The sequence below is a fragment of the Oncorhynchus kisutch genome, linkage group LG8 (assembly GCF_002021735.2).
Source record: "Oncorhynchus kisutch isolate 150728-3 linkage group LG8, Okis_V2, whole genome shotgun sequence".
NCBI lineage: Eukaryota > Metazoa > Chordata > Actinopteri > Salmoniformes > Salmonidae > Oncorhynchus > Oncorhynchus kisutch.
The window spans coordinates 7,516,970-7,532,354 of record NC_034181.2 but is presented as its reverse complement, the minus strand read 5'-3'; the positions used below and the strand labels follow the sequence as shown (position 1 = coordinate 7,532,354).

The 15,385-nt window shown below is 45.5% G+C and overlaps 1 protein-coding gene across 1 annotated transcript in view; it reads left to right on the top strand.

The window, feature by feature from the left end:
- Window positions 1-15,385, top strand: part of LOC109884593 (extracellular matrix protein FRAS1) — a gene marked incomplete in the record, with an annotated part of 348,159 nt that overhangs the window by 198,471 nt on the left and 134,303 nt on the right. The window contains 2 exon segments of the mRNA XM_031829488.1: window positions 9,862-10,002; window positions 12,342-12,485. Coding sequence (XP_031685348.1) covers window positions 9,862-10,002; window positions 12,342-12,485 — 285 coding nt within the window.

The following is a 15,385-nucleotide window of genomic DNA, read 5'->3' as shown; positions in this document are numbered from 1 at the left end:
GTTCTCAACTAGCCTACCTGGTTAAATAAAGGTGTTCTCAACTAGCCTACCTGGTTAAATAAAGGTGGAAAAAATAAAATAAAAAATAAAAATACTGAACAACGAGGATGAGGAAGTGATTTTTTTTGGGGGGGGTGAGTTTCTCAAAAAACAAGAGGAAATCACAACAAAATGTGTCTGGACCCTTCTATATCATTCTATTTACATCAGACATAGAGGATTGGTTGGACCCCCGTTACAGTAGAGGAAGCTAAGCTGTTAGCACCACACTGACCCCCGTTACAGTAGAAGAAGCTAACCTGTTAGCACCACACTGACCCCCATTACAGTAGAGGAAGCTAACCTGTTAGCACCACACTGACCCCCGTTACAGTAGAGGAAGCTAACCTGTTAGCACCACACTGACCCCCGTTACAGTAGAGGAAGCTAACCTGTTAGCACCACACCTACCCCCGTTACAGTAGAGGAAGCTAAGCTGTTAGCACCACACTGACCCCCGTTACAGTAGAGGAAGCTAAGCTGTTAGCACCACACTGACCCCCGTTACAGTAGAGGAAGCTAACCTGTTAGCACCACACTGACCCCCATTACAGTAGAGGAAGCTAACCTGTTAGCACCACACTGACCCCTGTTACAGTAGAGGAAGCTAACCTGTTAGCACCACACTGACCCCCATTACAGTAGAGGAAGCTAACCTGTTAGCACCACACTGACCCCCGTTACAGTAGAGGAAGCTAACCTGTTAGCACCACACCTACCCCCGTTACAGTAGAGGAAGCTAACCTGTTAGCACCACACTGACCCCCGTTACAGTAGAGGAAGCTAACCTGTTAGCACCACACTGACCCCCGTTACAGTAGAGGAAGCTAACCTGTTAGCACCACACTGACCCCCGTTACAGTAGAGGAAGCTAACCTGTTAGCACCACACTGACCCCCGTTACAGTAGAGGAAGCTAACCTGTTAGCACCACACTGACCCCCCTTACACACAGTGCATTACTTTTGACCAGGGCACTCCATATATAGGGGATTGGGTGCCATTTGGAATGATATATTATTTGTCTATTCACTTGATACCAGACTATTCACTTGATACCAGACTATTCACTTGATTCCAGACTATTCACTTGATTCCAGACTATTCACTTGATTCCAGACTATTCACTTGATACCAGACTCTTCACTTGATACCAGACTATTCACTTGATACCAGACTATTCACTTGATTCCAGACTATTCACTTGATTTAAAGTGCCTTTTGGACCTAGACTCGACACTTGCCGTGCGGTAGCAGAGAGAACAGTCTATGACTTGGATGACTGGAGTCTTTGACAAGTTTTTGGGCCTTCTTCTGACACCGCCTGGTATAAAGGTCCTGGATGGCAGGAACTGTGGCCCCAGTGATGTACTATTCTCTGTAGGTCCTTGAGGTTGAATGCCGAGCAGTTGCCATACCAGGCGGTGATGCAACTGGTCAGGATGCTCTCGATGGTGCAGCTGTAGAACTTTTTGAGGATCTGGAGACCCATGCCAAATCTTTTCAGTCTCCTGAGGTTGGGTTAAATGGGTTCACTGTCAAGGTGTAGTCTAATTGCCAGCGGTGTGTGTGTGTGTGTGTGTGTGTGTGTGAGTGTGTGTGTCTGTCTGCAGGGTGAGTGTGTGTGTGTGTGTGTCTGTCTGCAGGGTGTTTGTGTCCTGAAAACATCAATGGGGTCTATTGTGTTTTAAGAGCATGTCCAGACAGATGCTGAGCTTCCTCTAGGCTCCTGTCTGGAGGGGCGGTGCCACACACACACACACACACGCACCCGCACACACACACACACACGTACGTGCATGCGCACGCACACACACACACACACACACACACACACACACACACACACACACACACACACACACAGGGGTAGAGATCGGGTGTCTTTATGAGAAAATTCCAACCTGTAGTTCCGTCTGTGCCATTGTCAACACACTCCTTCCTTCCTGTGTGTGTGTGTGTGTGTGTGTGTGTGTGTGTGTGTGTGTGTGTGTGTGTAGAGATGGCCAGTGTTGAGGGCTAAGTGGTGCTCTGTGTTAATACAGGTTATTATATCCTGATACACAGCTGGGTTTTCATTCTCTCCCTCTACTCAGGGACTGATTCAGACCTGGGACAGCTGTCTCCCTCTACTCGGGGACTGATTCAGACCTGGGACAGCTGTCTCCCTCTACTCAGGGACTGATTCAGACCTGGGACAGCTCTCTCCCTCTACTCAGGGACTGATTCAGACCTGGGACAGCTGTCTCCCTCTACTCAGGGACTGATTCAGACCTGGGACAGCTGTCTCCCTCTACTCAGGGAATGAATCAGAACTGGGACAGCTGTCTCCCTCTACTCAGGGACTGATTCAGAACTGGGACAGCTCCCTACCTCTACTCAGGAACTGAATCAGAGCTGGGACAGCTGTCTACCTCTACCAGGGACTGATTCAGACCTGGGACAGCTGTCTCCCTCTACCAGGGACTGATTCAGACCTGGGACAGCTCTCTACCTCTACTCAGGGACTGAATCAGACCAGGGACAGCTGTCTCCCTCTACTCAGGAACTGAATCAGACCTGGGACAGCTCTCTCCCTCTACTCAGGGACTGAATCAGACATGGGACAGCTGTCTCCCTCTACCAGGGACTGAATCAGACCTGGGACAGCTCACTCCCTCTACTCAGGAACTGAATCAGACCTGGGACAGCTCTCTCCCTCTACTCAGGGACTGAATCAGACCTGGGACAGCTCTCTCCCTCTACTCAGGGACTGAATCAGACCAGGGACAGCTGTCTCCCTCTACCAGGGACTGATTCAGAACTACCTGACCCCACTATTCAATTCCTATGGCCAGGATAAAGGGAAACTTGAGTTAGAAAATAAAACGAGCAGTACATTGGTTCCACACTACTAAACACCAACCCTTAGATTGGTTCCACACTACTAAACACCAACCCCTTAGATTGGTTCCACACTACTAAACACCAACCCCTTAGATTGGTTCCACAGTACTAAACCCAGATTGGTTCCACACTACTAAACACCAACCCCTTAGATTGGTTCCACACTACTAAACACCAACCCCATAGATTGGTTCCACACTACTAAACACCAACCCCTTAGATTGGTTCCACACTACTAAACACCAACCCCTTAGATTGGTTCCACACTACTAAACACCAACCCCTTAGATTGGTTCCACACTACTAAACACCTAACCCCTTAGATTGGTTCCACACTACTAAACACCAACCCCTTAGATTGGTTCCACAGTACTAAACACCAGATTGGTTCCACACTACTAAACACCAACCCCTTAGATTGGTTCCACAATACTAAACACCAGATTGGTTCCACAGTACTAAACACCAACCCCTTAGATTTAGAACCCGTTCAACTGAACAAGGAACATAAAGCGATCCCGATTTAGTTCATGATTCATTAACGACAACCGTTGAGTTATGACACATCCACTGCACAATACCAAGTGATGTAGCCGGCAGTTTACTCTCTTGGGGTCCATGTTGAATAATGTCACGGAGTCGAGCAGCAGAGGAGGAGAATGACTTTGACAAACAGCTAGATCAATATGCACTCCCTCTTTACTCTGGGAGACTAATTACATATCTGAGATGCAATAAAATAATGCCTGCTTTCCCAATGGCACCCTATTCCCTATATAGTGCACTACTTTAGACCAGAGCCCTATTCCCTATGTAGTACACTACTTTAGACCAGAGCCCTATTCCCTATGTAGTGCACTACTTTAGACCAGAGCCCTATTCCCTATATAGTGCACTACTTTAGACCAGAGCCCTATTCCCTATATAGTGCACTACTTTAGACCAGAGCCCTATTCCCTATATAGTGCACTACTGTTGACCAGAGCCCTATTCCCTATATAGTACACTACTATAGACCAGAGCCCTATTCCCTATATAGTACACTACTTTAGACCAGAGCCCTATTCCCTATATAGTACACTACTTTAGACCAGAGCCCTATTCCCTATATAGTACACTACTTTAGACCAGAGCCCTATTCCCTATATAGTACACTACTTTAGACCAGAGCCCTATTCCCTATATAGTGCACTACTTTAGACCAGAGCCCTATTCCCTATGTAGTGCACTACTTTAGACCAGAGCCCTATGGCACCCTATTCCCTATATAGTGCACTACTTTAGACCAGAGCCCTATTCCCTATGTAGTGCACTACTTTAGACCAGAGCCCTATTCCCTATGTAGTGCACTACTTTAGACCAGAGCCCTATTCCCTATATAGTGCACTACTTTAGACCAGAGCCCTATTACCTATATAGTACACTACTTTAGACCAGAGCCCTATTCCCTATATAGTGCACTACATTAGACCAGAGCCCTATTCCCTATATAGTACACTACTATAGACCAGAGCCCTATTCCCTATATAGTGCACTACTTTAGACCAGAGCCCTATTCCCTATATCGTGCACTACTATAGACCAGGGCCCTATTCCCTATATAGTGCACTACTGTTGACCAGAGCCCTATTCCCTATATAGTGCACTACTATAGACCAGATCCCTATTCCCTATATAGTGCACTACTTTAGACCAGAGCCCTATTCCCTATATAGTGCACTACTTTAGACCAGAGCCCTATTCCCTATGTAGTGCACTACTTTAGACCAGAGCCCTATTCCCTATATAGTGCACTACTTTAGACCAGAGCCCTATGGCACCCTATTCCCTATATAGTGCACTACTATAGACCAGGGCCCTATTCCCTATATAGTGCACTACTGTTGACCAGAGCCCTATTCCCTATATAGTGCACTACTATAGACCAGAGCCCTATTCCCTATATAGTGCACTACTTTAGACCAGAGCCCTATTCCCTATATAGTGCACTACTTTAGACCAGAGCCCTATTCCCTATGTAGTGCACTACTTTAGACCAGAGCCCTATTCCCTATATAGTGCACTACTTTAGACCAGAGCCCTATTCCCTATATAGTGCACTACTTTAGACCAGAGCCCTATTCCCTATATAGTGCACTACTTTAGACCAGAGCCCTATTCCCTATATAGTACACTACTTTAGACCAGAGCCCTATTCCCTATATAGTGCACTACTTTAGACCAGAGCCCTATTCCCTATATAGTACACTACTATAGACCAGAGCCCTATTCCCTATATAGTGCACTACTTTAGACCAGAGCCCTATTCCCTATATAGTACACTACTATAGATCAGAGCCCTATTCCCTATATAGTGCACTACTTTAGACCAGAGACCTATTCCCTATATAGTACACTACTATAGACCAGAGCCCTATTCCCTATATAGTGCACTACTTTAGACCAGAGCCCTATTCCCTATATAGTGCACTACTGTTGACCAGAGCCCTATTCCCTATATAGTGCACTACTGTTGACCAGAGCCCTATTCCCTATATAGTGCACTACTGTTGGCCAGAGCCCTATTCCCTATATAGTGCACTACTGTTGACCAGAGCCCTATTCCCTATATAGTGCACTACTATAGACCAGAGCCCTATTCCCTATATAGTGCACTACTTTAGACCAGAGCCCTATTCCCTATATAGTGCACTACTTTAGACCAGAGCCCTATTCCCTATATAGTGCACTACTTTAGACCAGAGCCCTATTACCTATATAGTACACTACTTTAGACCAGAGCCCTATTCCCTATATAGTGCACTACATTAGACCAGAGCCCTATTCCCTATATAGTGCACTACTTTAGACCAGAGCCCTATTCCCTATATAGTACACTACTTTAGACCAGAGCCCTATTCCCTATATAGTGCACTACTTTAGACCAGAGACCTATTCCCTATATAGTACACTACTATAGACCAGAGCCCTATTCCCTATATAGTGCACTACTTTAGACCAGAGCCCTATTCCCTATATAGTGCACTACTGTTGACCAGAGCCCTATTCCCTATATAGTGCACTACTGTTGACCAGAGCCCTATTCCCTATATAGTGCACTACTGTTGGCCAGAGCCCTATTCCCTATATAGTGCACTACTGTTGACCAGAGCCCTATTCCCTATATAGTGCACTACTATAGACCAGAGCCCTATTCCCTATATAGTGCACTACTTTAGACCAGAGCCCTATTCCCTATATAGTGCACTACTTTAGACCAGAGCCCTATTCCCTATATAGTGCACTACTTTAGACCAGAGCCCTATTACCTATATAGTACACTACTTTAGACCAGAGCCCTATTCCCTATATAGTGCACTACATTAGACCAGAGCCCTATTCCCTATATAGTGCACTACTTTAGACCAGAGCCCTATTCCCTATATAGTACACTACTTTAGACCAGAGCCCTATTCCCTATATAGTGCACTACTTTAGACCAGAGCCCTATTCCCTATATAGTACACTACTATAGACCAGAGCCCTATTCCCTATATAGTGCACTACTTTAGACCAGAGCCCTATTTCCTATATAGTGCACTACTTTAGACCAGAGCCCTATTCCCTATATAGTGCACTACTTTAGACCAGAGCCCTATTCCCTATATAGTACACTACTTTAGACCAGAGCCCTATTCTCTATATAGTGCACTACTTTAGACCAGAGCCCTATTCCCTATATAGTGCACTACTTTAGACCAGAGCCCTATTCCCTATATAGTACACTACTTTAGACCAGAGCCCTATTCCCTATATAGTGCACTACTATTGACCAGGACCCATAAGGCGGCAGGGTAGCCTTAGTGGTTAGAGCGTTGGACTAGTAACCGAAAGGTTGCAAGTTCGAATCCCCGAGCTGACAAGGTACAAATCTGTCGTTCTGCCCCTGAACAGGCAGTTAACCCACTGTTCCTAGGCCGTCATTGAAAATAAGAATATGTTCATAACTGACTTGCCTAGTAAAAAAATAAGGCTCTGGTCTCAAGGTATTGCACAATATTTGAAGAAGAAGAAGCCATTTTGAACACAGCCGATGTACCCAGGCTGGTGTCTGTCTTTCTACTCCTGTCCTGGTGGCTGAGGGAAGCTGTCCTGCAGTTCCATATAATGTGTCTCCAGTACTGTGGAAGGAGGTGGTAAACTCAATTACTGAAACAGATAGGCTTTCTCAGTGTGCTGAGAGAGAGACATGTGAAGTCCCCTTAAGGGACACACACGCATACACATGCACTCACTCACTCACTCACTCACACACTCACACACACGATGAAGAGGTTTCCATGAGAGGTTGTACCAGGAAGTTAGGCAGGGGTAACACATTGGCCCTGCTGTCAGGTGTGGGCCCACGGATGGGTTACGCTTAGAAAAAACATTTCAAAACGGTTCTTCAGCTATCTCTATAGGAGAACCCTTTGAAGAACCCTTTTGCGTTCTATGTAGAATCCTCTGTGGAAAGAATTATCCATAGAACCCAAAAGGGTTCTACCTGGAACGAAAAAAAAAGGGGTTCTTCAAAGGGTTCTCCTATGAGGCTGCGGAAGTACCCTTTTAGGTTCGAGATAGCACCATTTATCCTAAGACTGTAGCAACAGTCCATCTGTGAGTACACATAGCCTAGATACTGTGAGTACACATAGCCTAGATACTGTGAGTACACGCAGCCTAGATACTGTGAGTACATGCAGCCTTGATACTGTGAGTACACGTAGCCTAGATATTGTGAGTACATGTAGCCTAGATACTGTGAGTACACGTAGCCTAGATACTGTGAGTACACGTAGCCTAGATACTGTGAGTACACGTAGCCTAGATACTGTGAGTACACATAGCCTAGATACTGTGAGTGCACATAGCCTAGATACTGTGAGTGCACATAGCCTAGATACTGTGAGTGCACATAGCCTAGATACAGTGAGTGCACATAGCCTAGATACTGTGAGTACACATAGCCTAGATACTGTGAGTACACTGTGAGTACACATAGCCCGGATACTGTGAGTACACTGTGAGTACACATAGCCTAGATACTGTGAGTACACTGTGAGTACACATAGCCTAGATACTGTGAGTACATATAGCCTAGATACTGTGAGTACATGTCGCCTAGATACTGTGAGTACACTGTGAGTACACATAGCCTAGATACTGTGAGTACCCTGTGAGTACACATAGCCTAGATACTGTGAGTACATATAGCCTGGATACTGTGAGTACATGTAGCCTAGATACTGTGAGTACACGTAGCCTAGATACTGTGATTACACATAGCCTACATACTGTGAGTACACACAGCCTAGATACTGTGAGTGCACATAGCCTAGATACTGTGAGTGCACGTAGCCTAGATACTGTGAGTGCACGTAGCCTAGATACTGTGAGTACACTGTGAGTACACGTAGCCTAGATACTATGAGTACACGTAGCCTAGATACTGTGAGTACACGTAGCCTAGATACTGTGAGTACACATAGCCTAGATACTGTGAGTACACTGTGAGTACACATAGCCTGGATACTGTGAGTACACTGTGAGTACACATAGCCTAGATACTATGAGTACACTGTGAGTACACATAGCCTAGATACTGTGAGTACATATAGCCTAGATACTGTGAGTACATGTAGCCTAGATACTGTGAGTACACTGTGCGTACACATAGCCTAGATACTGTGAGTACCCTGTGAGTACACATAGCCTAGATACTGTGAGTACATGTAGCCTAGATACTGTGAGTACACGTAGCCTAGATACTGTGAGTACACTGTGAGTACACATAGCCTAGATACTGTGAGTACACCCAGCCTAGATACTGTGAGTACACGTAGCCTAGATACTGTGATTACACGTAGCCTAGATACTGTGAGTGCACATAGCCTAGATACTGTGAGTACACATAGCCTAGATACTGTGAGTACATATAGCCTAGATACTGTGAGTACATGTAGCCTAGATACTGTGAGTACACTGTGAGTACACATAGCCTAGATACTGTGAGTACCCTGTGAGTACACATAGCCTAGATACTGTGAGTACATGTAGCCTAGATACTGTGAGTACACGTAGCCTAGATACTGTGAGTACACTGTGAGTACACATAGCCTAGATACTGTGAGTACACCCAGCCTAGATACTGTGAGTACACACAGTCTAGATACTGTGAGTGCACATAGCCTAGATACTGTGAGTACACATAGCCTAGATACTGTGAGTGCACGTAGCCTAGATACTGTGAGTGCACGTAGCCTAGATACTGTGAGTACACTGTGAGTACACATAGCCTAGATACTGTGAGTACATATAGCCTAGATACTGTGAGTACATGTAGCCTAGATACTGTGAGTACACTGTGAGTACACATAGCCTAGATACTGTGAGTACATGTAGGCTAGATACTGTGAGCACATGTAGCCTAGATACTGTGAGTACACACAGCCTAGATACTGTGAGTACACATAGCCTAGATACTGTGAGTACACACAGCCTAGATACTGTGAGTACACACAGCCTAGATACTGTGAGTACACGTAGCCTAGATACTGTGAGTACACGTAGCCTAGATACTGTGATTACATGTAGCCTTGATACTGTGAGTACACACAGCCTAGTTACTGTGAGTACACGTAGCCCAGATACTGTGAGTACACGTAGCCTAGATACTATGAGTACACAAAGTGGGAACGGCAGAGTGCTAAACACAGGAACCGTCACAATGACAGGCCGCTGGTCTGTAAATTATACTGCTATCGTTATGTGATGAAACCCCTCTACATTGTGACTAGCACTTCCAGCCGAGGCAATACATTCAGCTTAAAGAGTCTGCGTCTCCTCAAACATTTTTTTTTTTTTTGAAGTGTTAACGGATAATAGCTCAATCTTCTCTCCTCTTCTTCCCTTTCAGAATGCCACACTTCCTGTTTACAGTGCACCGGAGGAAGTGGTCAGAACTGCACTTCTTGTGCCCCGCCCTACGTCCTCCAGGAAGGCCAGTGTTTTCTCAGATGTCCCCCAGGCTACAACATCCAGGATAACACCTGCCAAGGTGGGGAAGACCAGCACACACACACACACACACACGCACACACACACACACACACACACACACACACACACACACACACACACACACACACACACACACACACACACACACACACACACACACACACACACACACACACACACACACACACACACACACACACACACACACACACACATACCCTACACACACACACACACCATCACCTGGTTAACCAATACTGTTCACCCATCACGTTAACTGACACACAGCAGACCCAGTCTGTTAGAGAAGACAGACAATAAACAAGTTTCAAATTGGTATTTGAATGTGAAAAGACTGTAATGCTCTTATTTGAAGGGGACTCTTTGAAGATAGTTAAAAAAAAATAACGATGGATTTAAATGCAGCACTTCTAGCTGTCGTAGAAACAGTTATCCTGGAGTTGTTACTGTAATGGGGCGGCAGGGTAGCCTAGTGGTTAGAGCATTGGACTAGTAACCGGAAGGTTGCAAGTTCAAACCCCCGAGCTGACAAGGTCGGCGTTCTGCCCCTGAACAGGCAGTTAACCCACTGTTCCTAGGCCGTCATTGAAAATAAGAATTTGTTCTTAACTGACGTGCCTGGTTAAATAAAGGTAAAATAAAAATTGTTTTAGCATGGAAACGCTGTATGTGAGTTGTCGATATACGATTCATTCGTTCCACATCGAATATCAAAAGTATGTTCACTGAGCATTTTTCCCCTGAGGCTGAATCAGAATCATAGAGGGAAATAATGATCATTCTCACCCACGATAAGAACTTGAAGGCAAAACAGAATACATTTGAACTTACTGTGGAAAGACCATTTATCTCAGCAGTTCAACATTTCTGACCAAAGCTTCTCCTTTTAAACAGTCTGCGGTACTTAAAGTAAGGGTGTCCCAAAATGCACTCTGTTCCCTATATATAGTGCACTATTTTTTTTTTCTCGATCAGAGCCTAATGGGCTACATAGGAAATAGGCAGTCATTTGGGTCACAAGTCTTAATCACCAACGAGTGCTTTAACAGCTCACTGGGCTTTCACCACAGACTCCTTACTTTAACGGAATTAGCAGAAGGGGTGTGATGTGGAGCTGTTCGTTAGCAACGCCTCGTTTACCATCTTAAACCGGCAGGGAGTTGACCTTTCAGCGACCCACTGTCTTCATCAGGTCTCCTACTAAGTCTTTGTTACGTTCTTTGAGGGAAATTGGTCTAGTTTTCCGAGCAACCAACAGACCCCCCCCCTCCTCCCCCTCTCAATTCAATTCAATTAAATTCAAGGGGCTTTATTGGCATGGGAAACATATGTTAACATTGCCAAAGCAAGTGAGGTAGATAATAAACAAAAGTGAAATAAACAATAAAAATGAACAGTAAACATTACACTCACAGAAGTTCCAAAAGAATAAAGACATTACAGATGTCATATTATGTCTCTATACAGTGTTGTAACAATGTGCAAATAGTTAAAGTACAAAAGGGAAAATAAATAAACATAAATATGGGTTGTATTTACAGAGGTGTTTGTTCTTCACTGGTTGACCTTTTCTTGTGGCAACAGGTCACATCTTGCTGCTGTAATGTAACACTGTGGTATTTTAACGAGTAGATATGGGAGTTTATCAAAATTGGGTTTGTTTTCGAGTTCTTTGTGGATCTGTGTAATGTGAGGGAAATATGTGTCTCTAATATGGTCATACATTAGGCAGGAGGTTAGAAAGCGCAGTTCAGTTTCCACCTCATTTTGAGAGCCATGTCTGCCTACGGCGGCCTTTCTCAATAGCAAGGCTATGCTCACTGAGTCTGTATAGTCAAAGCTTTCCTTAAGTTTGCGTCAGTCACAGTGGTCAGGTATTCTGCCACTATTCAGGGCCAAATAGCAGTCTAGTTTCCTAGTATTTTTTGTTAATTCTTTCCAATGTGTCAAGTAATTATCTTTTTTGTTTTCTCATGATTTGATCTCCCTCCCCACACCCTCCTCCTCCCACCCTCCTCCCCCTCTCTCCTCACCTCCTCCTCACACCCTCCTCCCCCTCTCTCCTCTCCTCCTCCCCACACCCTCCTCCCCCTCTCTCCTCTCCTCACCTCCTCCTCCCCCTCTCTCCTCTCCTCCTCCCCACACCCTCCTCCCCCTCTCTCCTCTCCTCACCTCCTCCTCACACCCTCCTCTCCCTCTCTCCTCCTCACCTCCTCCCCACACCCTCCTCCCCCTCTCTCCTCACCTCCTCCCCACACCCTCCTCCCCCTCTCTCCTCACCTCCTCCCCACACACTCCTCCCCCTCTCTCCTCACCTCCTCCCCACACCCTCCTCACACCGTCTTCCTCTCCCAGGGTGCCACCCATCCTGCCAGGAGTGTAGCGGGCCGTCCAAGGCTGACTGTGTGTCCTGCCCCCCCCTGGCCAAATTCCACAATGGGTACTGCACTACCAGCTGTCCTGAGGGAGAGTTCCTACACCCCCAAGGATACTGCCAGGGTAAGGTAGTGTGTGTTGGTGTGGGGGGTGGGGTTAATGTGTGTGTTGGGCGTAGGGTGTTGTAGTGTGTGTTGGTGTGGGGGGTAGGGGGGGGTTAATGTGTGTGTTTGTGGTAGGGGGTGTAGTATGTGTTGGTGTGGGGGGTAGGGTGGTGTAGTGTGTGTGTAGGTGGGTGGGTGGGTTCAAGATATCAATAAATTACTGAAGGATTTCTGAAGTTTGACTTTATTTTTTCAGAGCAATTAAGAACTTTAAGACATTTCCCTGGAGAAATGTCTTCGTTTGGGAAACTTTTCAAGGACTACATGAATATGCGTGATGATCAAAGTTGAATCATAAACAATATCCACTGTCCATTGCCATTCACATGAAAACAATCACTGACCACGGTTACATGCACGCAATAATATGATTATTGTGGATAGTGAGATTATAATAATAGTAATAATATAATTTAAATAATAATAGTTTGTTGTGAGTGTTTACGTGCTTTGCAACAATAACCATTTCCCTGATAATCCTATTTACATGGATACATCTGAAATCAGGCTACTGATGGCACTCTGGTAAATGTAGAAAATCACCCATCAAAATAAACGGTCTACCCCCATTGTCAGTGTGATTTTTGGGAGGCGTAATTGTTCGGACATATAATGTTTGTATGTGAAAAGTACACTGAACAAAAATATAAACTCAAAGATTTTACAGAGTTGCAGGTCATAGAAGGTAACCAGTCAATTTAAATATATTCATTAGGCCCTAATCTATGGATTTCACATGACTGGGAATACAGATATACATCTGTTGGTCACAGATACTTGAAAAAAGGTAGGGGGTGTGGATCAGAAAACCAGTCAGTATCTGGTGTGACCACCATTTGTCTCATGCAGAGACACATCTCCTTCACATAGAGTTGATCAGGCTGTTGATTGTGGCCTGTGGAATCTTGTCCCACTCCTCTTCAATGGCTGTGCGAAGTTGCTGGATATTGGCGGGAACTGGAACACGCTGTTGTACACGTCGATCCAGAGCATCCCAAACATGCTCAATGGGTGACATGTCTGGTGAGTTAGCAGGCCATAGATTCCAGGAATTGTGTACAGATCCTTGCGACATGGGACCGTGCATTATCATTGTGAAACATGAGGTGATGGCGGCGGATGAATGGCACGACAATCGGCCTCAGCATCTCATCACGTATGTATCTATGAACTGCTCATCTTCGATGGCCACTGGCACGCTGGAGAAGTGTGCCGGGCTGATGGCAGACAGCGTGCCAGGCGTTGTGTGGGCGAGCGGTTTGCTGATGTCAACGTTGTGAACAGAGCGCCCCATGGTGGTGGTGGGGTCATGGTATGGGCAGGCATAAGACACGGAAATGAACACAATTGCATTTTATCGATGGCAATTTGAATACAAAGAGATACCATGATGAGATCCTGAGGCCCATTGTCGTGCCATTCATCTGCCACCATCACCACACCAGACCCTGGTGAGGAAGAAAAGCATGCAGATGAGCTTCCCTGAGACAGTCCGTGACGAAATTCTTTGGTTATGCAAACCCACAGTTTATTCAGCTGTCCAGGTGGCTGGTCTCAGACGATCCCGCAGGTGAAGAAGCCAGATATGGAGGTCGTGGGCTGGCATGGTTACACGTGGTCTCTGGCAACAGCTTTGCTGGGCATTCCTGCAGTCAGCGTGCCAACTGCACGCTACCTCAAAACTTGAGACATCTGTGGCATTGTGTTGTGTGATTAAACTTCACATTTAAAGTGAGTGGCCTTTTATTGTCCCCCAGCACAGTGTGCTGGATATTAATCATGCTGTTTAATCAGCTTCTTGATATGCCACATCTGTCAGGTGGATGGATTATCTTGGCAAAGGGAAAACGCTCACTAACAGGATGTAGACAAATATGGGCATTTTAGAGAAACGCTCACTAACAGGATGTAGACAAATATGGGCATTTTAGAGAAACGCTCACTAACAGGATGTAGACAAATATGGGCATTTTAGAGAAACGCTCACTAACAGGATGTAGACAAATATGGGCATTTTAGAGAAACGCTCACTAACAGGATGTAGACAAATATGGGCATTTTAGAGAAATGAAACATCTTAGAGAAATAAGCTTTTTTGTGAGTATGGAACATTTCTGGGATCTTTTATTTAAACATGGGACCAACACTTTACATGTTGCTTTGATATTTTTGCTCATTGTACTTCTAAGGCACATACATTCAGTTGTTTTGAACTCGTTATCTCTCCCTCCCTGTTCTCCACTCAGCCAAACAGTGGAGTTTTCCCTCCCTCCTCTGTTCTCCACTCAGCCAAACATTAAAGTTATTTATCCCTCCTCTGTTCTCCACTCAGTCAAACATTAAAGTTATCTCTCCCTCCCTGTTCTCCACTCAGCCAAACAGTGGAGTTATCCCTCCCTCCTCTGTTCTCCACTCAGCTAAACAGTGGAGTTATCCCTCCCTCCTCTGTTCTCCACTCAGTCAAACATTAAAGTTATTTCTCCCTCCTCTGTTCTCCACTCAGCTAAACAGTGGAGTTATCCCTCCCTCCTCTGTTCTCCACTCAGCCAAACAGTGGAGTTATCCCTCCCTCCTCTGTTCTCCACTCAGCCAAACAGTGGAGTTTTCCCTCCCTCCTCTGTTCTCCACTCAGCCAAACAGTGGAGTTATCCCTCCCTCCTCTGTTCTCCACTCAGCCAAACAGTGGAGTTTTCCCTCCCTCTCTGTTCTCCACTCAGCCAAACAGTGGAGTTATCCCTCCCTCCTCTGTTCTCCACTCAGCCAAACAGTGGATTTATCCCTCCCTCCTCTGTTCTCCACTCAGTCAAACAGTGGAGTTTTCACTCCCTCCTCTGTTCTCCACTCAGCCAAACAGTGGAG